The following is a 25799-nucleotide window of genomic DNA, read 5'->3' on the forward strand; positions in this document are numbered from 1 at the left end:
AGCCCAGCCCTGCCCCCCCCAGCTCTGCCGGTGCCCCTCACTCCCGACCCGCAGCCCCTGCTATCCAAGGCAAGGCAGAGACAGGAAGAAACAAGCAAGATTACACTAAACACTGTCCCACACGACCTCCTCAGAAACAAACTAGAGAAATACAGCCTGGACGGAGCTACTACAGGGTGGATGCAAAACTGGTTGGAAAATCATTCCCAGAGAGCAGTTGTCAGTGGTTCACAGTCATGCTGGAAGGACATAACAAGTGGGGTCCCGCAGGGATCGGTTCTGAGTCCAGTTCTGTTCATTATCGTTATCAGTGATTTAGATAATGGCATAGAGAGGACACTGATAACATTTGCGGACGATACCAAGCTGGGAGGGGTTGCAAGTGCTTTGGAGGATAGGATTAAAAATTCAAAATGCTCTGGACAAACTGGAGAAATGGTCTGAAGTCAATAGGATGAAATTCAATCAGGACAAATGCAAAGTGCTCCACTTAGGACAGAACAATCAGATGCACACACACAATGGGAAATGACTGCCTAGGAAGGAGAACTGCGGAAAGGGATCTGGGGGTCAGAGTGGACCATAAGCTACATATGAGTCAACAGTGTAACGCTGTTGCAAAACAAGCAAACATCGTTCTGGGCTGTATTAGCAGCAATGTTGTAAGCAAGACACGAGAAGTCATTCTTCTGCTCTACTCCACACTGATTAGGCCTCAACTGGAGAATTGTGTCCAGTTCTGGGCCCCACATGTCAGGAAGGATGTGGACAAATTGGAGAAAGTCCAGAGAAGAGCAACAAAAATGGTTCAAGGTCTGGAAAACACGAGCGGTGAGGGAAGATTGAAAGAATTGGGTTTGTTGTGTCTGCAGAAGAGTAGACTGAGAGGGGACATGAGAACAGTTTTCAAGGTTGTTACAAGGAAGAGGAGGAAAAATTGTTCTCGTTAACCTCTGAGGATAGGACAAGAAGCAATGGGCTTAAATTGCAGCAAGGGAGGTTTAGGTTGGACCTTAGGAAAAACTTCCTAACGGTCAGGGAGGTTAGGCACTGGAATAAATTGCCCAGGGAGGTTGTGGAATCTCCATCATTGGGGATTTTTAAGAGCAGGTTGGACAAATACCTGTCAGGAATGGTCCAGATAATACTTAGTCCTGCCATGAGTGCAGGGGATGGGACTAGATGACCTACTAAGGACCCTTCCAGTCCCACACGTCTCCGATTCTATGAAAATCAGAAATAGAACCCAGGAGTCCTGGCTCCCAGACCCCTACTCTAACCACTAGACCCCACTCCCCACCAAGAGAGGAGGAGAGAACCCAGGAGTCTTGGCTCCCAGCCCCCCCGCTCTAAGCACTAGACCCCACTCCCCTCCCAGAGAGGAGGAGAGAACCCAGGCATCCCAGCCTTGCACCTTTGTTCTTATTGCGCAGAGCCGACTTCAGCAGCGCAGCCTTGAGCGCCGCCTTGGTGTCGTCCGAGATGGCCCCCTCCCTCTTGGGCGGCGCGGCCTCCGGCTCCGCCTTCACCTCGGCCGGCCCCTCGGGGTGGGGGGGAGCCCCGGGAGAGGTCAGGTCAATGGTCTCCGGAGGGTACGGGACTTCCCCGGGGGCTGGCGACTCCATGGCGTAGTCTCCCCCAGTGGAGCCTGCACTGGGCATGTCCACGTCCTGGCAGCGCAAGGGGGTGGCGGCGGCGGCAGCGGGTGGGGAAGTGGCGGCGGCGGCCGGCCGGAGGGCGGGCTTGAAACTGATCTGCCGGCGGATCCCTTCGCGGCGGGCGTGGAAGTCGCAGATCTCGGCCACGATGGCCTCCTTGATGCGCTCCTTGATGAGGACCTGCTTGTCGAAGTCGAAATCGAAGGCGGGCACGCAGTCGGGCTCGTCGTCCGGGTCGTGGTACTTGGCCACAAAGGGGTGCTTGAGGGCCTCGGCCACGGCGATCCGCTCCCGGGGGTCGAAGCGCAGCATCTTGGCCAGCAACGCCAAGGCCGAGCGGTCGGCCTGCTGGTAGAGGCTCTCCCAGGGCACCGGCTGGCGGGAGGGCAGGCTCTGGATGTAGGCGCGCACCCGGTCGGCCCCGATGGCGTGGATCACTTTGGCGGACGGGGTGCCCAGCACCGTCATGATCAGCTGCAGCTGGTGGATGTAATTCTTCCCGGGGAAGAGCTGCTTGCGGCCCAGCATCTCGGCGAAGATGCAGCCGACGGACCACATGTCGATGGCCTGCGTGTACTCGTGGAGGGACAGCATCAGTTCCGGGGCCCGGTACCACCGCGTGGCCACGTATTCCGTCATGAAGTACTTGTACTCGTCCGGCTTGGTGCACAGCCCCCGGGCCATGCCGAAATCGCCGATCTTCAGCTCGCAGTTCTCGTTGATAAGCAGGTTGCTGGGCTTCAGGTCCCGGTGGATGACGTTGGCCGAGTGGATGTACTTGAGGCCCCGGAGCAGCTGGTAGAGGAAGTATCGGACGTGTTCCAGCGTGAGGGGCTGGGAGGAGTGGATGATCTGGTGAAGGTCGCTCTCCATCAGGTCTAGCACCACATACCTGCCGGAGGATGGGGAGGTCAGTGGGGAGAGGATCCAGGAGTCCTGACTCCCAGCCCCCGCCCCGGCTAACTCACTAAACTCCCCTCCCTATAGAACCCAGCGGTCCGGGCTCCCGGGCCTCCCTGCTCTAACTCACTAGACCCCACTCCCCTCCCAGAGCCAGGGAGAGAACCCAGGAGTCCTGGCCACCAACCCCACCTAGCTCTACCCGCTAGACCCCACTCCCCTCCCAGAGCCAGGGAGAGAACCCAGGTGTCCTGGCTACCAACCCCACCTAGCTCTACCCGCTAGACCCCACTCTCTTCCCAGAGCTGGGGACAGAACCCAGGAGTCATAGAATCACAGGACTGAAAGCGACCTCGAGAGGTCATCTAGTCCAGTCCCCTACACTCATGGCAGGACTGAGTATTATCTAGACCATCCCTGACAGGTGTTTGTCCAACGTGCTCTTAAAATCCCCAATGATGGAGATTCCACAACCTCCCTGGGCAACTTATTCCAGTGCTTAACCATCCTGACAGGAAGTTTTTCCTGATGTCCAACCTAAACCTCCTTTGCTGCAGTTTAAGCCCATTGCTTCTTGTCCTATCCTCAGAGGATAACGAGAACAATTCTTCTCCCTCCTCCTTGTAACAACCTTCTATGTGCTTTAAAACTGTTATGTGTCCCCTCTCAGTCTTCTCTTTTCCCAACTAAACAAAACCAATTTTTTCAATCTTCCCTCATAGCTCATGTTTTCTAGATCTTTCATCATTTTTGTTGCTCTTCTCTGGACTTTCTCCAATTTGTCCACATCTTTCCTGAAATGTGGCACTCCGAACTGGACACAATACTCCAGCTGAGGCCTAATCAGGGCGGAGTAGAGCAGAAGAATGACTTCTCCTGTCTTGCTTACAACATTGCTGCTAATACATCCCACAAGGATGTTTGCTTTTTTGCAACAGTGTTACACTGTTGACTCATATTTAGCTTATGGTCCCCTATGACCCTCAGATCCCTTTCTGCAGTTCTCCTTCCTAGGCAGTCATTTCCCATTCTGTATGTGTTCCTTCCTAAAAGGAGTACTCTGCATTTGTCCTTATTGAATTTTGTCCTATTTACTTCAGACCATTTCTCCAGTTTGTCCAGAGCATTTTGAATTTTAATCCTACCATCCAAAGCACTCGCAACCCCTCCCAGCTAGGAATCACCACAAACTTTATAAGTGTACTCTCTATGCCATTAGCTAAATCATTGATGAAGATATTGAACAGAATCTGACCCTAAACCAATCCCTGTGGGACCCCACTCGTTATGCCCTTCCAGCATGACTGTGAACCATTGATAACTACTCTCTAGGAACAGTTTTCCAATCAGTTTTGCACCCACCCTGTAGTAGCTCCATCTAGATTGTATTTTCCTAGTTTGTTTTTGAGAAGGTCATACAAGATAGTATCAAAACCTTCACTAAGGTCAAGATATATCACATCTACCGCTTCCCCCCTACCCACAAGGCTTGTTACCCTGTCACAGAAAGTTATCAGGTTGGGTTGACATGATTTGTTCTTCACAAATCCAGGCTGACTGTTATTTATCACCTTATTATCTTCTAGGTGTTTGCAAATTGATTGCTTAATTATTTGCTCCATTATCTTTCCAGGTACAGAAGTGAAGCTGACTGGTCTGTAATTCCCTGGGTTGTCCTTATTTCCCTTTTTATAGATGAGCACTAGATTTGCCTTTTTCCAGTCTTCTGGAATCTCTCCCGTCTTCCATGACCTTTCAAAGATAACCGCTAATGGCTCAAGTATCAGAGGGGTAGCCGTGTTAGTCTGAATCTGTAAAAAGCAACAGAGGGTCCTGTGGCACCTTTGAGACTAACAGAAGTACTGGGAGCATAAGCTTTCGTGGGTAAGAACCTCACTTCTTCAGATGCAAGTAATGGAAATCTCTAGAGGCAGGTATATATCAGTGTGGAGATAACGAGGTTAGTTCAGTCAGGGAGGGTGAGGTGCTCTGCTAGCAGTTGAGGTGTGAACACCAAGGGAGGAGAAACTGTTTCTGTAGTTGGATAGCCATTCACAGTCTTTGTTTAATCCTGATCTGATGGTGTCAAATTTGCAAATGAACTGGAGCTCAGCAGTTTCTCTTTGGAGTCTGGTCCTGAAGTTTTTTTGCTGTAAGATGGCAACCTTTACATCTGCTATAGTGTGTCCAGGGAGGTTGAAGTGTTCTCCTACAGGTTTTTGTATATTGCCATTCCTGATATCTGACTTGTGTCCATTTATCCTCTTGCGTAGTGACTGTCCAGTTTGGCCAATGTACATAGCAGAGGGGCATTGCTGGCATATGATGGCATATATAACATTAGTGGACGTGCAGGTGAATGAGCCGGTGATGTTGTAGCTGATTTGGTTAGGTCCAGTGATGGTGTTGCTGGTGTAGATATGTGGGCAGAGTTGGCATCGAGGTTTGTTGCATGGGTTGGTTCCTGAGTTAGAGTTGTTATGGTGCGGTGCGTGGTTGCTGGTGAGAATATGCTTAAGGTTGGCAGGTTGTCTGTGGGCGAGGACTGGCCTGCCTCCCAAGGTCTGTGAAAGTGAGGGATCATTGTCCAGGATGGGTTGTAGATCACTGATGATGCGTTGGAGAGGTTTAAGCTGAGGACTGTAGGTGATGGCCAGTGGAGTTCTGTTGGTTTCTCTTCTGGGTCTGTCTTGTAGCAGGAGGCTTCTGGGTACACGTCTGGCTCTGTTGATTTGTTTCTTTATTTCTTTGTGTGGGTATCGTAGTTTTGAGAATGCTTGGTGAAGATCTTGTAGGTGTTGGTCTCTGTCTGAGGGGTTGGAGCAGATGCGATTGTACCTCAGTGCTTGGCTGTAGACGATGGATCGTGTGGTGTGACCGGGGTGGAAGCTGGAGGCATGAAGGTAGGCGTAGCGGTCGGTGGGTTTTCGGTATAGGGTGGTGTTAATGTGGCCATCGCTTATTTGTACGGTGGTGTCCAGGAAGTGGACCTCCCGTGTAGATTGGTCCAGGCTGAGGTTGATGGTGGGGTGGAAGCTGTTGAAAGCATGGTGGAATTCTTCCAGGGCCTCCTTCCCATGGGTCCAGATGATGAAGATGTCATCAATATAGCGTAGGTAGAGAAGGGGCATGAGTGGACGGGAGCTGAGGAAGCGTTGTTCCAGGTCAGCCATAAAAATGTTGGCATATTGTGGGGCCATGCGGGTGCCCATAGCAGTGCCACTGGTCTGGAGGTATATATTGTCACCAAATTTGAAATAATTGTGCGTGAGGATAAAGTCACAGAGCTCAGCAATAAGTTGTGCTGTGTCATCATCAGGGATACTGTTCCTGACAGCTTGTATTCCATCTGTATGTGGGATGTTAGTGTAGAGAGCCTCTACATCCATGGTGGCTAGGATGGTGTTTTCTGGGAGGTCACCAATGCATTGTAGTTTCCTCAGGAAATCTGTGGTGTCACGGAGATAGCTGGGAGTGCTGGTGGCGTAGGGTCTGAGTAGGGAGTCCACATATCCAGACAGTCCTTCAGTGAGAGTGCCAATGCCCGAGATGATGGGGCGTCCAGGATTTCCAGGTTTGTGGATCTTAGGTAGTAGATAGAATGACCCCGGTCGGGGCTCTAAGGGTATGTTGATTTGTTCCTGTGTTAGTTTAGGGAGTGTCCTGAGTACATGGTGTAGTTTCTTAGTGTATTCCTCAGTGGGATCTGAGGAAAGCGGCCTGTAGAATTGGGTATTGGAGAGTTGTCTGGCAGCCTCCTTCTGGTAGTCAGACCTGTTCATGATGACAACAGCACCTCCTTTATCAGCCTCTTTGATGATAATGTCGGGGTGGTTTCTGAGGCTGTGGATGGCATTGAGTTCTGCACGACTTAGGTTATGAGGCAAGCGATGTTGTTTTTCCACAATTTCTGCCTGTGCACGTCGGCGGAAGCATTCTATGTATAGGTCCAGACTGTCATTTCGACCCTCAGGAGGAGTCCATGTAGAGTTCTATCTAATGGCTCAGATATCTCCTCAGTCAGCTCCTTGAGTATTCTAGGATGCATTTCATCAGGCCCTGGTGATTTGAAGACATCTAATTTGTAGAAGTAATTTTTAACTTCTTCTTTTCCTATTTTAGCCTCTGATCCTACCTCATTTTCACTGGCAGTCACTACGTTAGACGTCCAATCGCCACCAACCTTCTTGGTGAAAAACCGAAACAAAGAAGTCATTAAGCACCTCTGCCATTTCCACATTTTCTGTTATTATTTTTCCCCCCTCACTGAGTAACGGGCCTACCCTGTCCTTGGTCTTCCTCTTGCTTCTAATGTATTTGTAGATTGTTTTCTTGTTACCCTTTAGGTCTCTAGCTAGTTTGATCTCATTTTGTGCCTTGGCCTTTCTAATTTTGTCCCTACATACTTGTGTTATTTGTTTATATTCATCCTTTGTAATTTGACTGAGTTTCCACTTTTTTTGGACTCTTTTTTTGATTTTTAGATCACTGAAGATCTCCTGGTTAAGCCAGGGTGGTTTCTTGCCAGACTTCCTATCTTTCCTACGCAATGGGATCATTTGCTCTTGTGCCCTTAATAGTGTCTCTTTGAAAAACTGCCAATGTCTTCAATTGTTTTTCCCCTTAGACTTGCTTCCCATGGGATCTTACCTACCAACTCCCTGAGTTTGCTGAAGTCTGCCTTGAAATCCATTGTCTTTATTTTGCTGTTTTCCCTCCTACCATTCCTTAGAATCATAAACTCTCTCATTTCATGATCACTTTCACCCAAGCTGCCTTCCACTTTCAAATTCTCAACCAGTTCCTCCTTGTTTGTCAAAATCAAATCTAGAACAGCCTCCCACTAGTAGCTTTCTCCACCTTCTGAAATAAAAGATTTCCAAGAACTTGTCGGATAATCTCTGCCCTGCAGTGTTATTTTCCCAGCAGACGTCTGGATAGTTGAAGTCCCTCATTACCACCATGTCCTGTGCTTTGGATGGTTTTGTTAGCTGTTTAAAAAAAGCCTCATCCACCTCTTCTTCCTGGTTAGGTGGTCTGTAGTAGACCCCTACCATGACATCTCCCTTGTTTTTTACCCCTTTTATCCTTACCCAGAGACGTTCACCAAATCCGTCTCCTATTTCCATCTCAATCTCAGTCCAAGTGTATTCACCCTCCCTTTTTTCCCTACGGGTCCTTCCTGAGCAAGCTGTACCTGTCAATACCAATATTCCAGTCATGTGTACTACCCCAACAGCTCTCTGTGATGCCAACTGCGTCATAGCTGTATTTATTTACTAGCATTTGAGTTCTTCCTGCTTATTCCCCATACTTCTGGCTACCAACCCCACCCAGTTCTAACCACTAGACCCCACTCCCATTCCGGAGCCAGGGAGAGAACCCAGGAGTCCTGGCTCCCAGCCCCCCCCTGTTCTAACCACTAGACCCCACTCCCCTCCCAGAGCTGGGGATAGGACCCAGGCGTCCGGGCGGGCGCTCACACAGATTTGAAGTCGTCATAGGGCACGGCGGGTTTCAGGATGTCTTTGATGGCGATGATGTTGTCGTGCTTGAAGTGTTTGAGGATCTTGAGCTCACGGAGGGTGCGCTTGGCGTTCATCACCACATCAAAGGCATTGGGGATCTTCTTGATCGCCACCTGCTGGCCTGGAGGCAAACAGCGCAGGGAGGATCAGAGCAGAGACACCATCCCCTGTGCAGCCCTCCCCTACAGAACCCAGGAGTCCTGGCTCCCTGGTCCCCGCTCTGACCCACCCAGACCTAACTCCCCTCCCAGAGCTGAGGAGAGAACCCAGGAGTCCTGGCTCCCAGTCCCTCCACAACACACTAGACTCCATGCCCCTCCCAGGAGTGGGGATGGGACCCAGGCGTCCAAGCTGACCTGTCGATCTGCGGCGGGCGGAGCTGACCACGCCGTAGGCCCCGGTGCCGATGGTCTCGATGACCTCGTACTCGTCCCCCACCTCGAAGGTGACGTCCAGGGAGCGGGCCTTGAGGATGGCCAGGTTCTTGGCCGCGACGGTGGCCCGGTGGCCCGGCTCCCGCTTTCCCCGCTCCTCGGCCTCCTCCTCTTCCTCCTTCCGCGGCTCCGCCATGGCGCCCGTCTCCTGCTGAGGGAAGGCAGGCCGGGGGGGGGGGGGGGGATCAGGGAGAGGCACCCGAACTCCCTCGGCCCTGGGAGAGAACCCAGGAGTCCAGGGACAGGGGGGCCCAGCAGGAGCAGGGGAGGTGGGGACGAGTCACCCCGTATCTCCAGGGGAGAAAACCCAGGAGTCCAGGGGTGGGGGGCAGGGGGCAGCACAGGGGGGTGCAGGAGGGGGCTGGAAATGGGGGGCACGGGGGAGGCAGAGCTTCAACCAGCTGTGGTGGCGGGAGGGGCGGGGCTTTGGGACAAGGGGCGGGGCTGGGCAAAGAGGGGGCGGGGCCTCAGGCACAGGGGTCAAGCAAGGAGGGGGTGGGGCCTCTCTCCCTTATGGGGAGGGGCCGGGGGGGTCTCTGAAGGGACGGGGCTCGGGCGGGGCCTCTCTCCCATATGGGGCGGGGCTAAGGCCCCCCAGGGGGCGGGGTCTCCGCAAGGGGCGGGGCGGGGAGAGTCCCGGGGGCGGGGTCTCCGCAAGGGGCGGGGAAGGGCAGAGTCCCAGGGGGCGGGGTCTCCGCAAGGGGCGGGGAGAGACCCAGGGGGCGGGGTCTCCGCAAGGGGCGGGGCGGTGGAGGGTCCCAGGGGGCGGGGTCTCACGGTCTCTCTCACCGGCTCGCGCCCGGGACCCTCCCAGCCCCGGGCTGGTTCCCTCTCGGGTCCGCCGCTCCCTGCGCCTTTCCCCGAGGGCCCGGATGTCGCCGCTCCCGCCCAACCGCCCAATCACACTGGAAGGCAGGGGCGGGGCCCTCAGAATCGCGCAGGTGTTTGGCGGGACCAAATCCCGCCCCCTTCTGGTGGATGGGCCAATCGTCGGTGGGTCGCGTGACTATCAGCCAATCAGACTGGGAGGGGGCGCGGCCCCGCGCGAGAGAGGCGGTTTCCGCACGCAATTCCCGCCCCTACAAAGATTTGGCCAATCAGAGGTTAGCTCAGTGAGAATACAGCCAATCAGAGAGCGAAGGATGTGAGGCCTCTCCTTGCGCATGGCAACGGCGTTATCTTCCTCTAAATCCCGCCTCGTAGCAGAGATTGACCAATCACAGGGAGGATGCGTGCGGTTCCTATCCAATCAGGAAATGGGAAGCTCGGTCAGAGGCAGGTGGAACTGTTTTCGTCCCTAAATCCCGCCCTCTCTCAGCGATTGGCCAATCAAGAGACTGATATATGGACAAACCTGCCAGTCAGAAAGAAAAAACTGATCCTTTCTCCGTCTCGCCTACTTCAGGAATCTAACCAATCGGCGATTACTTCCTTATTAAAGATGTCCAATCAGAGCGCAACAGTGGAAGGGGCGGGATTTAAAGGGCCAAGCAACGTTTTATGGATTGATAAAAATTAAAGGGCCAGTGACCATTAGAACAGCTCTGGGAGGGGAGTGGGGTCTAGTGGTTAGAGCAGGGGGGGGCTGGGAGCCAGGACTCCTGGGTTCTCTCCCCGGCTCTGGGAGGGGAGTGGGGTCTAGTGGGTTAGAGCGGGGGGGGGGGGACTGGGAGCCAGGACTCCTGGGTTCTCTCCCCAGCTGCAGGGTGGGGTGGTAGGGGAGTGACAATGCAAGTGAAGCCCCAGGGTGCGGTGAATTGTCCGAAGAAGTGGGCTGTAGTCCACGAAAGCTTATGCTCTAATAAATTTGTTAGTCTCTAAGGTGCCACAAGTACTCCTGTTCTTGTCACCACTAGATAGAGTTGCCAACTTTCTACTCCCATAAAACTGAATACCCTTGCCCAGCCCCCTGTCCCGCCCCTTCTCCACACCCCCACCCCCACTCACTCCATTCCCCCCTCCATCCCTCACTCTCCCTCACTTATTTTCATGGGGTAGGGACTTGGGGTCTGGGAGGGGGTGAGGGCTCCAGGCTGGGGGTGCGGGCTCTGGGGTGGGGCTGGGGATGAGGGGTTTAGGGTGCAGGAGGAGGCTCCGGGCTGGGGATGAGGGGTTCAGAGTGTGGGAGGGGGCTCCAGCCTGAGGCAGGGGGTTGGGGTGCGGGAGGGGGTGAGGGCTCCAGGCTGCGGGCTCTGGGGTTGGGCTGGGGATGAGGGGTTTAGGATGCAGGAGGAGGCTCCAGGCTGGGTTCGGAGGCGGGGGTGGGGATCAGGGCTGGGGCAGGGGGTTGGGGCATGGGAGGGGGTCGGGGTGCAGGCTCCGGGCAGCGCTTCCCTCAAGCAGCTCCCGGAAGCAGCGGCATGTCCCCACTCCAGCTCTTACATAGAGGCACGGTTCCCAGCCAATGGGAGCTGCAGAGCCGGCGCTTGAGACGGGGCAGCGTGCAGACCCCCCTAGCTGCCCCTATGCGTAGGAGCCGGAGGGGGAACATGCCGCTGCTTCCAGGAGCCGCACGGAGCCAGAGCAGGTGGAGAGCTGGTTTAGCCTGCTGCACCGCCGACCGGACTTTTAACGGCCCGGTCAGCAGTGCTGACCGGAGCCACCAGGGTCCCTTTTCGAATTGGCATTCCAGCCGAAAACCGGACACCTGGCAACCCTACCCCTAGAGTTTGCAGTTGGTAAACACATCTTACCCCACCAGACCTGCGAGTGCCGGGCTGCCCCCTGCTGGGTTGCGGGGGTGCCTCCGGCTCCGCTCATCACCTACCTCGGGGTGTGTGTGGGAGAGAGAAAGAGAGAGACGGAGACAGAGAGAGACCCTTAGCAAGCAGTTTGTGCATATGCGTTTGTGGCCGGTTCTGTGTGTGTGTGAGAGAGAGAGATTCTGGCCCTTAGCCTGTGTGTGTGTGTGATTCTGGCTGTTAGTGTGTGTGTGTTTGTGTGAGAGAGAGAGATTCTAGCTGTTAGCCTCTGTGTGTGTGTGGGATTCTGGCTATTAGCCTCTGTGTGTGTGTGTCTTTCTGTGTGATTCTGGCTGTTAGCCTGTGTGTGTGTGTGTGTGTGTGTGTGTGTGTGTGTGTGTGTGTGTGTTTCTGGCTCTTAGCATGTGTGTGTGTGTGAGAGAGAGAGATTCTGGCTGTTAGCCTGTATGTGTGTGTGTGTGTGTGAAGAGCGAGAGAGAGAGAGAGAGATTCTGGCTGTTAGCCTGTGGGTGTGGGTGTGTTTTGGCTGGGGCTCCGTGTCTATCTCTGAGCATCTCTCTCTGGCTGGGTGTGTTGAGCAGAGATCTCAGGCCCACACCCTGGGAGTGATAAACTCGATTGTAGGTAGAGCAAATGTAACCTGTGCCGCACCTTTCCCTGGGCCTCCCCGCAGAGCGCACAGGCACAGCAACTTCTGCTTCTCCCCCCAGCCCAGGGAGGCAGTGGGGTCTACTGGTTAGAGCAGGGGGGCTGGGAGCCAGGATCTGCCCCCCATGGCCTCTTCTGCCCCCCAATTGAGGTCTCTCTCCGAGGAATTCTCCTGCCCCGTGTGCCTGGACTGGCTGCAGGATCCCGTCACCCTGCCCTGCGGCCACGTCTACTGCCAGGGCTGCATCGAGACAACGTGGGGCACCCTGGGTATCCCCCCTGCCTGCCCTGAATGCCGGGAGCCCTGTCCCGACAGGAGATATGCCCCCTGCAGGCTGCTGACGAAGCTGATCGACCAGGCCAGGGGGCTGAGCCCTGGTGGGGCAGAGGAGGGGGCGCGCCCAGGGGGCAGGTGCCAGGAGCACAGCGAACCCTGGAGGGTGGCAGGTGGGGCATTCGCCGGTGAGCTCTGCAGGGAACCAGTCACATACGAAAATCTCCGGTTCCTCCCCATCCACCAGGCCACTGGGCAGCATCAGGTGAGACTGGGAGCCCCAGGACTCCTGGGTTCTCTCCCCGGCTCTGGGAGGGGAGTGGGGTCTAGTGGGTTAGAGCCAGGACTCCTGGGTTCTTTCCCCTGCTCTTGGAGCCCCAGGGGAGTGGGATCTAGTGGGTTAAAGCAGGGGGAGCTGGGAGCCAGGACTCCTGGGTTCTGTGCGCTGCTCGGAGAGTGGGGTCTGGTGGGTTAGAGCAGGGGGCGCTGGCCTGTGATCCCCCACCCTCACCTCCAGCCTGTTTGCTGCCCTGTAGGAGGAGCTGTCCTCAGCCATAGCCCAGCTGGAGTCTAGCCTCGCTGGGGTCCTGAAGCTGAAGACGGAGAAGGAAGAGAGGATTTGGAACCACCAGGTAACTGGGGCTGGGTGGATCGAGGAAGGGCGGGATCCCTGACTCCCCCCACCTGAGGGACTCTGGGGAGGAGGCAGGCAGCCCTCTGGGAGACAGCAGGGCTGAGTGGGTTAGGGTGACCAGAGAGCAAGTTTGAAAAATCAGGATGGGGGGGGGTGACAGTGCTGCCCGTGGGAGCCAGCTGAGGTCACTCAATCAGGGTGAACTGCAAACAAAATGGGGCAGACAAACCCCAAAAGCTGGTGGTTAGTCCAATACTTAGATTTACCAACCAGCACAAAACAGCTTCTGTATTACCTCACTGGTTACTCAGAGTCCAAACAACGCAGTTCCCTTAAAGTGCCCAACCTCAGGCCTCCGTCCAGACACACCTGTCAGATATGATGATGATGATTAATGAAAATCTTATCTCATCATATAGAAGAAAAGGTTCTTCCAACCCCAAAGGGTCAGCCACATACCCAGGTCCAATTACAACTTAGATCTTACCCAAAATACACGCTATAGTCAATTCTTATTAACTGAGCTAAAATTTATTAAAAAAGAAAAGCGAGAGAGTGTTGGTTAAAAGATCAATCTACAGACAGACTTGAATTCAATTCTTGAGGTTCAGACACAGCAGAGATGAGCTTGTCGTTGCCAAAAGTCCTTTTAGAAATAGTCCAGAGGTTATAGTCCAATGTCCATATTCAGGGTGGCTCCAGTCAGTGACTGGGGATCTCAATCCTTGTGGCTTAAGTTTTCCCCCTCTTGAAACCCAAAGCAGATCTGAGATGAAGCAGGATTGTGCCCCAGGGTTCTTATACATTACCAGCAGCCTTTCGGCCTGAGAAAACAATAGGCCTAACTCTCCTTCTCCCAAACATCCTGGCAATTAGCACAGGGTAATTTATCCATTAAACAGTTCAGATCCAGGTTACCACAACCTTCAAAGAGACAGAGACAATAATACTATTTCACTCAAGTATCATTATAAATGTTAATATTCCTGTTTTGATCTTTGAATTAAAGTGATAGCAACAGACAAGACTTGTCTGCTTACATCACAAGCCTGAGCAAATATCTCCTCTTGAGATCTCTAACAATGCAGACTTGCATTTCAAAGCTCTAATCATTTACATATCTTCCTAACCAGTCCTTAAGGTTCACCCATGGGTCAGGTCAGTCTGAGTTAATTAACTCTTCATGGCCCTGTCACCTTCCAATGAAATATTATATTACACTCATAACATCACAGGGGGTAATAGGCAGCTATGTACCAAAAGCCCCGAGTATCGGGACTGTCCTATAAAATCAGGACATCTGGTCACCCTAGTTAAGGATAGGGTTGGGGGGTGGGGTACCTTGAGTCTTACCATAGCTGGGAGAGAATGTGAGGTACTTGGTATATAGTGAAGTTAATTCTTGATTACCTGGGAGTATTAGCTATATGGAGATATTGGGTACCTGAGTACCTGGGGGTATTCACTATGCACACATGGTAGATATCTGGGAGTATTAGCTATATGGCGCTATTAGGTACCCGAGTACCTGGTGGTGTTTGCTATGCACACATGGTAGGTACCTGGGAGTATTAGCTATATGAAGATATTGGGTACCACAGATAGTAGGTACCTGGGACTATTAGCTATATGAAGATATTGAGTACCTGGGGGTATTCACTATGAACACATGGTAGATATCTGGGAGTATTAGCTATATGGAGGTATTGGGTACCTGAGTACCTGGTGGTGTTCACTATGCACAGATACCTGGGAGTATTAGCTATACAAGGAAGCTAGTTACCATTAGCTATAGAAGGCTGCTGGGTACCAGGACATATTAGCTACAGAAATGCTGGGTATGTGGGAGTCTTCGGTCTGGGAAAATGCTGGATAGCTGGAAGTATTTTCCTTAGAAAGACACTAAGGACCTGGGAGCATTAGCTAGAGAAAGACCTTGGTACCCATGTGCCTGGCAGTATTAGCCACAGCAAGTCGTTAGGTACCTGGGAATATTAGCTCTAGAAAGTTGCTGGGTACTTGAGTAGCTGGAGCTATGCTAGGTACTGGGGCGTATTAGCTGTAGAAGGATGTCGGGGGGTATTAGCTCATGAAATGCTGAGTACCAGGGAGTATTAGCTGGACAGATGCTGCATCCCAGAGAGTATTAGCTATAGAAGGATACTGGGAGGTACCTGGGAGTATTAGCTCAAGGGATGCTGGGTCCCAAGGAGTATTAGCTAGAGTACCTGCAGTATTAGCTGACGAGATGCTAGAGGGTACCTGGGGGTTTTTTCCAGGCGACGGTGCTCAGCCTGGAGGATCACATCTCCTCGGAGTTCGGGAAGCTGCGGGGCTGGCTGGCCACGCGGGAGGAGGAGTGGCAGGATCAGCTGCGGCGGGCGGGCAGAGCCCAGCTGCGTGCGATGCAGAGGAACCTGCAGGAGCTGGCGGGGAGATGCCAGGCAGCCCAGGAGATGCTCACCGAGGCCCAGGCCCGCCTGCCCCAGCAGAACACCATGGAGTTCCTGACAGTGAGTCCAGCGCCTCCTAGAGGGGAAAGGCCCCGTCTCCCATTCCCTACACCTCTGAGCCAGCCAGTCCCCCACCATGGGGCCGGATGGGAGCCAGCGCCCCCTAGAGGGAAAAGACCCCGTGTCCCATTCCCCACCCCCCTGAGCCAGCCAGTCCCCCACCATGGGGCCGGATGGGAGCCGGCGCCCCCTAGAGGGGAAAAGCCCCGTGTCCCGTTCCCCCTCCCCCCCCCCGAGTCAGCCACTCCCAACGCCCCACAGTGTCTTAAAGAGACAGAACTATACTAATTTCTTGTCTCTCTCTCTCTCCATGTCCGTCCCCTCACAGGACATAAAATCTTCCCTGGACTGGTAAGTCTGCCACTGCAGAAGCAGCTTCATTCCCTGATTCCCCCCACACCTCTATCCTCATTGCTCACTAACACACCCTATGGCGGGGGGGCGGTTCTTCCCTCTTACATAGGATGAAACAGCAACCGGCTACCCCTTGTGGGCTGAATACGGGGTCCCTATCACAGACTCTGGGGCAATTCAAAGGGCCGATCCAGTATACTGCCTGGAAGGAAATGAAATCCATCCTCAACATAGGTAAGAGATGGGTTTCAGCAGGGGGTGCTCTCCCCTGGCAGTCAGGGCTGGACCCGGTGCCCCAGTGCGACACTAGGGGGCGCTGTGCTGCAAGGAGCAGGGGATCAGTAGGGAGCGCTCTCCCCTGGCAGTCAGGGCTGGACCCAGTGCCCCAGTGCGGCACTAGGGGGCGCTGTGCTGCAGGGAGTGGGGTGGGGGGTTCAACGGGGGGTTCCATGTTAAACCAACCCTGCCCCATACCCCCCCTGCTCCTTTTCCCTCCCCAGATCTCCCCCGGGTGACGCTGGATCCCGCCACGGCTCATCCCTGCCTGGTTCTCTCGGAGGATCGCACCTGGGTCCGGGATGGCCCCCTTCGCCGGCCCCTCCCCGACACTCCCGCCCGCTTCGATTTCTGCGTGGCTGTGCTGGGCGCAGGGGCGTTCGCCTCTGGGAGGCGCTACTGGGAGGTGGAAGTCGGGGAGAAGCCGGCATGGACGCTGGGCGTGGTCCATGCCTCTGTCAGCCGCAAAGGGAAGATCCATGCCTCCCCCAGCAAGGGATTCTGGGTCATTCGGCTCCGGGGCGGGGCCGAGCTCATGGCTAAGGACACGCCCCCAATGGTGCTCCACCCCCAGGCCCTGCCCCACAGGATTGGGGTGTACCTGGACTACGAAGGGGGCCAGGTTTCCTTCTATGATGCCCAGGGCATGGCCCACCTCTATACGTTCAGTGCCCGGTTTGCAGAGAGTGTGTATCCCTATTTCTGTCCCGGGCTCTACGATTCGGGGGGAAATGCTACCCCCCTGAAAATCTGCCCCTTGCCCTGAGCCAGCCAGTCCTCTGCCCTGGGGGCAGATCGCAGCCAGCGCCCCCTAGAGGGGAAAGGCCCCGTGTCCCATTCCCTGCCCCCTGAGCCATCCAGTGGCTTTATAAGCACAACCTTACACATCAAAAAAAACTCTCAAACCCCTTGTGATGGTGCTGCCCGTGGGAGCCGGCTGAGGTTACTCAATTAGGGTGAACTGCAAACAAAGTGGGGCAGCCAAACCCCAAACGCTGGTGGATATTTCAATACTTAGATTTACCAACCAGCACAAAACAGCTTCTATAGAACCTCCCTGGTTACTCAGAGTCCAACCAACGCAGTTCCCTTAAAGTGCCCAGCGTCCGGCCTCCGTCCAGACACACACGTCAGATATGATGATGATTACTGAGAATCTTATCTCATCATATAAAAGAAAAGGTTCTTCCAACCCCAAAGGGTCAGCCACACACCCAGGTTCAATTACAACTTAGATCTTATCCAAAATACACCCTATAGTCAATTCTTATTAACTAAGCTAAAATTTATTAAAAAAGAAAAGCGAGAGAGTGTTGGTTAAAAGATCAATATACAGACAGACTCGAATTCAATTCTTGAGGTTCAGACACAGCAGAGATGAGCTTGTAGTTGCCAAAAGTCCTTTTAGAAATAGTCCAGAGGTTATAGTCCAATGTCCATATTCAAGGTGGCTCCAGTCAGTGACTGGGGATCTCAATCCTTGTGGCTTAAGGTTTCCCCCTCTTGAAACCCAAAGCAGATCTGAGATGAAGTAGGATCGTGTCCCAGGGTCTTATACATTTCCAGCAGCCTTTCGGCCTGAGAAAACAATAGGCTTAATTCTCCTTCCAAACATCCTGGCAATTAGCGCAGGGTCATTTATCCATTAAACAGTTCAGATCCAGGTTACCACAACCTTCAAAGAGACAGAGACAATAATACTATTTCACTCAAGTATCATTATAAATGTTAATATTCCTGTTTTGATCTTTGAATTAAAGTGATAGCAACAGACAAGACTTGTTTGCTTACATCACAAGCCCTGAGCAAACATTTCCCCTTGAGATCTCTAACAATGCAGACTTGCATTTAATTTTTAATAAATTAATGGAGATATCCCATCTCCTAGAACTGGAAGGGACCTTGAAAGGTCATAGAGTCCAGCCCCCTGCCTTCACTAGCAGGACCAAGTACTGATTTTGCCCCAAATCCCCAAGTGGCCCCCTCAAGGATTGAACTCACAATGCTGGGTTTAACAGGCCAATGCTCAAACCACTGAGCTATCCCCCTCCCTGCTTAGAAATTTCAAACCTCTATTCATTTACAGATCTTCCTAACCAGTCCTTAAGGTTCACCCAAGTCTGAGTTAATTAACTCTTTCTGGCCCTGTCACCTTCCAACAAAATATTATATTACACTCAGAACGTCACACCCATCATCCCCAGCTGTTTGGTCCTCCAAAGCAAGAGGAGCCGAGTGCAAGGCCAGACTGTATCCTGCCAAGCAGGGACTCCGAAAAGGATCTAAAGGTCAAGCTAGTGTGACCCTGGCATGCACAAACAGGGGAATGGCGAGAAGGAGCCGAGGGTTTATTTGGCCCTGGTGCGACCGCGGCTGGGGTCCTGTGTCCAGTTCTGGTGCCCACCACTCGATAAGGACATGGATTGACTGGAGCAGGGTCGGAGAAGAGCCAGGAGAATGATTAAAGGATTGGACAACCTGCCTTAGAGTGAGAGACTCCCGGAGCTCAAGCTGTTTAGAGGAACAAAGAGAAGGCCACGGGGCGACTAGATCATGGTCTACAAGTACCTCCATGGGGAACAGACGTGATCGTGGGCTCCTCAGCCTAGCAGAGAAAGGTCTGACACGAGCCAATGGCTGGAGGCTGAAGCTAGACCCGTTCAGACGGGAAATACGGTGCAAATTTGTAACGGGGGGGGAATTCACCATGGGAACAATTTCCCCAGGGCTGTGGTGGATTTTCCATCCCTGGCAAGTTTTCAACCAAGAGTGGATGGGGTCATGGTGGCAGCTTGGCGCTAGGCCCTGGATCATCTGAAACAACGCCGCAGATACGTGCTTGGTCCTCACAGGAGACAGATTTCTATGCTGCTCTATGCTCCATAATCGGTGGGCGGGTGATAAGAGGCGAAGACGCGCTTGTGTTAAAGGTACAGGCATGGGAGCCAGAACTCCTGGGTTCTGGCTAGAGGTGGTGGGAAATTTTCCAAAGATGGACCATGTTTGTGTAGGGAAAAAATGCCATGGAAACATTCTGATGACATTTCGGGGAAGAGGGAACGGGGTGGGGGGGGGAGAATCAGATCAGGGCATTTTGATTTTTTTGCTTCAACGTGATGTTTCGTTTTGATTTTTTTGAATTTTGACGTTCTCAGCCCTACACTATTTAGGCTTGGAAGGATTGGATTTGTATCAGTCAATGTCAATTTCACTGTCCACACCCCCAAACTGACCACAAAATCGAAACGGACAGATAATCAAAGAAACATGTGGCTTGTGAACTTTAGAGACGATCGCTAAATAATTCACTGACACTCCCCGAATTTCCTGCAATTGAGAAAGTTTAAATTGATATAAAAAAATAAAAAAGGTTCAAAATAAACATCAATATCAGTCCAAATTAGAAATTCCTAATCTAGTTCTCCCAAGCCGAATAGTCATAGAATATAAATTTCAGTCAAAATTAAATGTAACTATTACGTGCTCTATAGAATATTTAAATATAATGATATATGTATACTTATACAATGAATATTTCATACACAATATTTCATAGTCTGGCTTTTAAAAAGGTATATAAACAACTGTCTATTTAATATAAGTATAGATAATTGTTTATAGGATATACTTTTTGGTAAAGGTTGAAATCGGACCATAACATTTTGATTGACGCAAAGTGATATTTTTCGCCCCGAACGTCATTTTTCAAGAAATTTCACACAAAAATAACTGTTTGGGAATTGAAATATTTTTGAAATGTTGGTGTTTTCTGCTCAATGCAAAAGCAGCTTCTTGACCAACTTTTGTTCTGTCCGTAGGTGGCGGGCAGTGGGGTCAAGTAGGTTTGAGTCAGGGGAGAGGTGGCTGTGAACTAAGACGCCTGGGTTCTATCCCCAGCTCTGGGAGGGAAGCAGGGCCTAGTGGGGACTGGGAGTCAGAACACCTGGGTTCTATCCCCAGCTCTGGGAGGGAAGCCGGGGCTAGTGGGGACTGGGAGTCAGAACACCTGGGTTCTATCCCTGGTTTTGTCACAGACTCCCCATGTGACCTCTGTGGAGTCACTGAATCGGTTTGGGCCTCAGTTTCCCCATGTGTAAAATGGGGGAATGATCCTGCCTTTGTCTATTTAGACTGTGAGCTTTTAGGGGTAGGGGCTGTCTCTTTTCACCTTGGTCCAAATATTTTGTGCAGAAAGATTTCCCAGCGAACTGATTTTTTTTTTTGCAAGAAAATGTCTGCTCTAGCTAAAGCAATTGATTTTTCCATCAAACAAATTCAAAATATTGTGAATCTTTACCAAAAGAAAATACCTCAAAAACCTGAACTGCACTTTGTGTTGATTGAAGTCCTAATGAAAATTGCTTTGAATTGGAAAAAGCAGAAATTTCAGTTAATTCAAAAGACGATTTTCTTTCATTTGTGATCAATAAACATGTTTCCCTTTTTCGTAAAAAGGATGCTAATTACAATGTTCACGTCGTTATAACGAGGAAAAGTCAAATATTTAATTTGATGTAACTAGGATTTAATTTAGTTTCAATAGAAAGTTCAATTATCTCACGTCGTTACAAAAATCATTTCCATTCAATTTCCACGAGAAAAAGTGTTTAAAAAACTTTGTGTTTAAAAAAAACCACCACCATTTTCTGGGTGGAACAGTGGAAATGTAAAAATATTTCCTTGTTCTGTCAATATGAACTTTCATCTAGTTTTGATCAGACAATGGCTTAAATATGGCAGGTGGCGTCAAACAACATCAGTGGGATCGAAATGAAATAAAAGATTTTGTTTTAAGTCCAAAATGGTGATTTGTTTGGTTGTGAGAACTCTGTTTTTCTCCGACAGTTCCATCAGGGCAAAGGCTCCTTATGTTACAAAAAAACCCCAGATCCGTTCATTTTAATCCAGAATAAAATCAAAACGGACGAGTTGGGGCTAGTTCTGAGTGGGGAAAGTGGAAGCATTTTGTTTCCTACCAACTGTACTTGGAGAATATCACTGCAAGTGGGTTTGTGTCTCTCCCGCCAACCCTCCAGGATTGTCCTGGACTCTACAGGAATTAAAGATTCATCTTTAGTTAAAGATGGTCGTGATGAAACCTCCAGGAATACCGCCAACCAGAATTGGCAACCCTATAGTGTTTGTGTGAACACACCTCCTGGGCCTAGAGGGGCTGGGTGTGTGTATACGGGGTGCAGAGAGGGACTGCAGGTGTGGGTTAGAGGGGGCTATGCGGGTGCATAGGGGGCAGTGCAGGGATGGGAGTGAGCACAGAGGGGCGGGCTGTGCTTCACAGGGGTGGCAGTGGTTATGGGAAGTCTGGGGGGGTTGTAGAGACTGTAGGGGGCCATATGCATGCATGGGGATGCAGGGGAGGCTTGGGGTGTGCGGCCCAGAGGGCTATGGGGCAGATCGGTGTGGGAGTGCAGGGGGCTGTGGGTGTGGGGCCCAGAGGGCTATGGGGTAGGTGGGTGTTGGAGGGGGGTTTGGGGTATGGGGCCCAGAGGGCTATGCGGCGAATGGATGTGGGGATGTAGGGGGCCGTGGGTGTGGGGCCCAGAGGGCTATGCGGCGAATGGGTGTGGGGGTGCAGGGGGCTGNGCATGCGGGGAGGAGTTACATGGAGACAGAGGGGTGCGGGATGGGGAGCAGGGGTGCGGGGACGTGGTTTGGGGCGTGCGGGGAGGAGTTACATGGGGACAGAGGGGTGCGGGATGGGGTACAGGGGGACGGGGACCTGGTTTGGGGCATGCGGGGAGGAGTTACATGGAGACAGAGGGGTGCGGGATGGGGAGCAGGGGTGCGGGGACGTGGTTTGGGGCGTGCGGGGAGGAGTTACATGGGGACAGAGGGGTGCGGGATGGGGTGCAGGGGGTCGGGGGGCAGGGAGGGGTTCCATGGGAAAGAGGGGTTCAGAGGAGTGCGGGGGGTGCGGGAGGGGGAGCAGGGGTGCGGGGACGGGGTTTGGGGCGTGCGGGGAGGGGTTACATGGGGACAGAGGGGTGCGGGATGGGGTGCAGGGGGACGGGAGTGCGGGATGGGGTGCAGGGGGCGGCGGGGGCTCACCCAGGCACCCATCGGCCCTGGGGGCCCCGTCCGCGGCCGGGCGGGTGGCAGCGGCAGCCGGCTCCGTGCTCGGGGGTCCCGACTCCATGCAGCGACCCCCCCGCTCCGCGCCGCCGCTTGGGGGGCAGGAAGCAGCCGATAAGGACCGGCCCTTGCAAAGGACCATGGGGAGTGTAGTTTCCCAGGCACGGGAAGTGATGGTGGAAGGGGCTGTCCCAGGGCTTGTTGTGTCCATGGGACCCAGGAGTCCCGGCTCCCAGCCCCCCCCCAACCCACTAGACCCCACGCCCCTCCTAGGGTGGGAGACAGAACCCAGGAGTCCTGGCTTCCCTGTGTTCAGCCTTTCACAGCCGTGCCCAGCCAGGGACTCCAGTGCTGCGAGCTTCCCCACAGCAGTGCCCCAAGCCCAGCTCGGACTTCTCTCCCCCATGGCCTATCTAGCCCGGTATCCCGCCCCCTCCCTGCGGCCAGAATCAGCCCCACCGCCCTAGCTCCCAGCAGTCGGTACAAGCTGCTGCTCTAGAGAAAACTGCAAAGTGCCCCTCCCCATAGAGGAAAATGTATTCCCAACCCCCATATTTCAAGCTTGGTTTAGGCCCAGAATTTCCCGGCGAGAAGCCTTGGCTAGTTTTGTAATCCTGGTCCTTACAAATGTGGATGTTATGACTGCCTATATGAAATCCCCAGTCCTTCTGTGAATCTTGCGACACCTCGTCATGTGGAGGTGAGTTCCGCAGGTTAACGGCCTGCTCCGATCCCCTGGAGTCTTCTGCTCCGGTAACACACACTGTCCTGCTTCTGTCTAGCAGAGGGCAGCCCTGCTCACTCGCTCTCCCCACACACTGCAGGAGAAATACTCATATTGTTTCTTCTCCGAAAATCACTTGCACGCATTTTCTATACGTATGAGGAGGGAAAGTCCAAAAACGACTGGAGGGGATCAGGGTCACCCATGTGTGTGTGTGTGTGTGTCCGTGTGTCCAGGGCCCCACGAAACCTTAATCCGCCTCCGAATATATGTCGTGTTAAACAGACACCCAATAGTCACCTTTCTAATCCGGCTCACACACAAACACACGCACAATTTGCGTTTGAAGCCGAGAGTCACACGGCCATAGCCTTGGCAGTGTTCGATTTTTACTCTTTTATCATTTAGGTGGATAGCGATGTTTATTTTTATGCCTTTTTTTTTTTTTACTTTTATCAGTTTAAACATTCAGTTGTATTTTGCAAAATTTGATGATCACTGGAAATAGTTTTGGGCTGTGGGTGGATCTGGTGAAGTCGACATTTACCGATAAAAATCAAATCCTTGCAAAGTCTAGACAGACGCACTCCGCATTCTCGCCTCACACACAGATACACCATTGATATTTTTACGCACACGCATTTTATAATCCTAATCTCTCTCCCCCACACACAAATAACTCACCTTTCGACCTTGGCACACAGACACAAACAGTGTATTTTGAATCACACATCTGCACACGTCACATGGCTCTTCTCACACAGGTCTGTGTGTGTGTGGTGTTGCTTGTCCATTTATCCTGGCTGCCCATCATCACTGTGTCTGGGCGCCTTCTGGGTAAAATCTATAGCACTAGCAAGACACCTAGAATCATAGAAGATCAGGGTTGGAAGGGACCTCAGGAGGTCATCTAGTCCAACCCCCTGCTCAAAGCAGGACCAATCCCCAACTAAATCATCCCAGCCAGGGCTTTGTCAAGCCAGGCCTTAAAAACCTCTAAGGAAGGAGATTCCACCACCTCCCTAGGTAACGCATTCCAGTGCTTCACCACCCTCCTAGTGAAATAGTTTTTCCTGATATCCAACCTAAACCTCCCCCACTGCAACTTGAGACCATTGCTCCTTGTTCTGTCATCTGCCACCACTGAGAAGAGCCGAGCTCCATCCTCTTTGGAACCCCCCTTCCAGTAGTTGAAGGCTGCTAGCAAACCCCCCCACACACACTTCTTTTCTGCAGACTAAATGACCCCAGCTAGATAGAAACCTGATAGATTTCACACAGTCTCTGGCACGTCTAAGTTTTGGGGGTGAAAGCCCTGCTAGCGGCATGCTTTGGGGGTGGTTTGGGGGTTGCTTGATTGATTTTCTTAGCGAGACAAGGTGGGCGTGGGACTATCTTTTTTTGGACCAGCTTCTGTTGGCGAGAGAGACCAGCTTTTGCGCTTACACCGAGCGCGAGGGTTATTTTCAGGGCGCTTTTGAATATATGGGACATCAAGGTGGATGTCATATTTCCGTGTGTGAGAGAGAGCCAGGGAGACCAGCACACTGCCCCCTGCTGGTGGAGAATCACAGCCGTGTGTGTGTGTGTATACACACACATTACAGGTGAATCCTGCCCCATTGCACTCAATGGGAGCTTTGCCCTAGATCTCTGGGCACAGATACACACTAACACACTCTTGATGTTTCTCTTAGAAAACTTTTAACAACCATCTCCCCTCCCACACGCTGGTTACATTCCTAGAATACAGGGCAAAGTCATTTACCACACACTGCTCATCCACAGAGCTAAAAAGGAGACAGTCACTAGGCGACAAATGCTACCATGACATGAATCACATACATAAATAAACCAGTCATTTCCAGCAGCTTAACCACACTGCTTCGCGTGTTAAGAGTGGAGGCTTTACTCGGCAGAGTAGTGAATGTTTAGCCCTGAGTCTATAGAGGAGTGCAAGAGACACTAGACTGTAATGAGACAGACACGTAGACAGACAGAAGGGGTTGTGGGGGGCTGGATAGGTAGAAACACCACAATCTGAGATAGATCGATAGATAGAAGGGGTGGATGCAGGAGCGGTGCCAGGGTTTTTGGTGCCCTAGGCAGGGGTCCTTCCGCACTCCCGGTCGTTGTCGGCAATTCTGCGGTGGGGGGGTCCTTCTGCACTCCCAGTCTTNCCGGTGTGGATGCGCTGGTGCTGGGCCAGCTTGGCGCTCTGCCCGAAGGCTTTGCCGCACTGCCCGCAGGTATAGGGCCGATGCCCGGCATGGCCCTGCTGATGCTCGGCCAGCGCCGCCCGCTCCAGGAAGCCCCGCCCGCAGTCGTAGCAGCGGTAGTGGCGCTCGCCAGTGTGGGTGCGCCGGTGGGCTGCCAGGTTGGAGTTCTGGCTGAAGCCGCGCCCGCAGTCCGGGCAGACGAACGGCTTCTCGCCCGTGTGGGTGCGCCGGTGGGTGCTCAGGTTGGAGCTCTGGCTGAAGCTTTTGCCGCAGTCCGGGCAGACGAAAGGTCTCTCGCCGCGGTGGATGCGCCGGTGCTGGGCCAGCGCTGAGCTCCAGGTGAAGCCTTTGCCACACTCGGGACATTTATAAGGCTTTTCGCCCGTATGCGACACCTGGTGTTGGATGAGGTGGGAGCTCTGCCCAAAGCTTTTATCGCACACCGAGCACTTGTAAGGTTTCTCCGGGGCCAGTGCAGGGAGGCTGCCATGCTGGGCTGGCTTCCCCTGGCTCCTCACTGGAGGGTCCCCCTGCTGCTGCATGTCCACCCCTTCCCACCCTCCAGAGAACGTCCCCCGCAGATCCGCTTGGGGAACATCCTCTTCAGATCCTCCTGAGGGCATCCCATGCAGATCCACCTGGGGAACGTCCCCTGCAGAGCCTCCTGACGTTACCCCACACAGATCGATATGGGGAACATCACCATCGGATTCTCCAGAGAACATCTCACACAGATCCAGTTGGGGAACGTCTCTTTCAGATCCNTCCCCCCCCCAGCCCGGTCCCGGGGCGCACGGGGACAGGGGCCGGTGCCGGGTTCCCCCCCCAGCCCGGTCCCGGGGCGC

The 25799-nt window shown here is 52.9% G+C and overlaps 3 protein-coding genes across 3 annotated transcripts in view; 1 reads left to right on the forward strand and 2 right to left on the reverse strand.

The window, feature by feature from the left end:
- MAPK7 (mitogen-activated protein kinase 7) overlaps nt 1-9443 on the reverse strand; it is a 79992-nt gene extending 70549 nt beyond the window's left edge. Inside the window, exons 1-4 of the mRNA XM_034768871.1 lie at nt 9310-9443; nt 8443-8668; nt 8042-8207; nt 1394-2550 (exon numbers count right to left, since the gene is read on the reverse strand). Of these exons, the coding sequence (XP_034624762.1) occupies nt 1394-2550; nt 8042-8207; nt 8443-8656 (1537 nt within the window). The 5' untranslated portion in view covers nt 8657-8668; nt 9310-9443. The remainder of the gene's footprint in view (nt 1-1393; nt 2551-8041; nt 8208-8442; nt 8669-9309) is intronic.
- A 2552-nt stretch (nt 9444-11995) lies between these two features.
- Nucleotides 11996-16687, forward strand: LOC117876620 (nuclear factor 7, brain-like). Its single transcript, XM_034768872.1, has 6 exons — nt 11996-12409; nt 12681-12776; nt 15058-15291; nt 15620-15642; nt 15755-15879; nt 16146-16687. Exons 1-6 carry the CDS (start codon nt 11996-11998, stop codon nt 16685-16687), a joined length of 1434 nt encoding a protein of 477 aa, XP_034624763.1.
- A 7782-nt stretch (nt 16688-24469) lies between these two features.
- On the reverse strand, nt 24470-25716 carry LOC117876621 (zinc finger protein 239-like). Its single transcript, XM_034768873.1, has 2 exons — nt 24905-25716; nt 24470-24477 (listed from the first exon to the last, which is right to left on the reverse strand). Exons 1-2 carry the CDS (start codon nt 25677-25679, stop codon nt 24470-24472), a joined length of 783 nt encoding a protein of 260 aa, XP_034624764.1. The 5' UTR covers nt 25680-25716.
- Between the last annotated feature and the right edge of the window lie 83 nt (nt 25717-25799).

The sequence above is a fragment of the Trachemys scripta genome, chromosome 4 (assembly GCF_013100865.1).
Source record: "Trachemys scripta elegans isolate TJP31775 chromosome 4, CAS_Tse_1.0, whole genome shotgun sequence".
NCBI classification, from domain to species: domain Eukaryota; kingdom Metazoa; phylum Chordata; order Testudines; family Emydidae; genus Trachemys; species Trachemys scripta.

Coding starts and splice junctions, on each gene's coding strand:
- LOC117876620 (XM_034768872.1), top strand. CDS start 11,996: ATGGCCTCTTCTGCCCCCCAATTGAGGTCTCTCTCCGAGGAATTCTCC. Junction 12,410..12,680: donor AGGCCACTGGGCAGCATCAG/GTGAGACTGGGA, acceptor GCTGCCCTGTAG/GAGGAGCTGTCCTCAGCCAT. Junction 15,292..15,619: donor ACACCATGGAGTTCCTGACA/GTGAGTCCAGCG, acceptor GTCCCCTCACAG/GACATAAAATCTTCCCTGGA.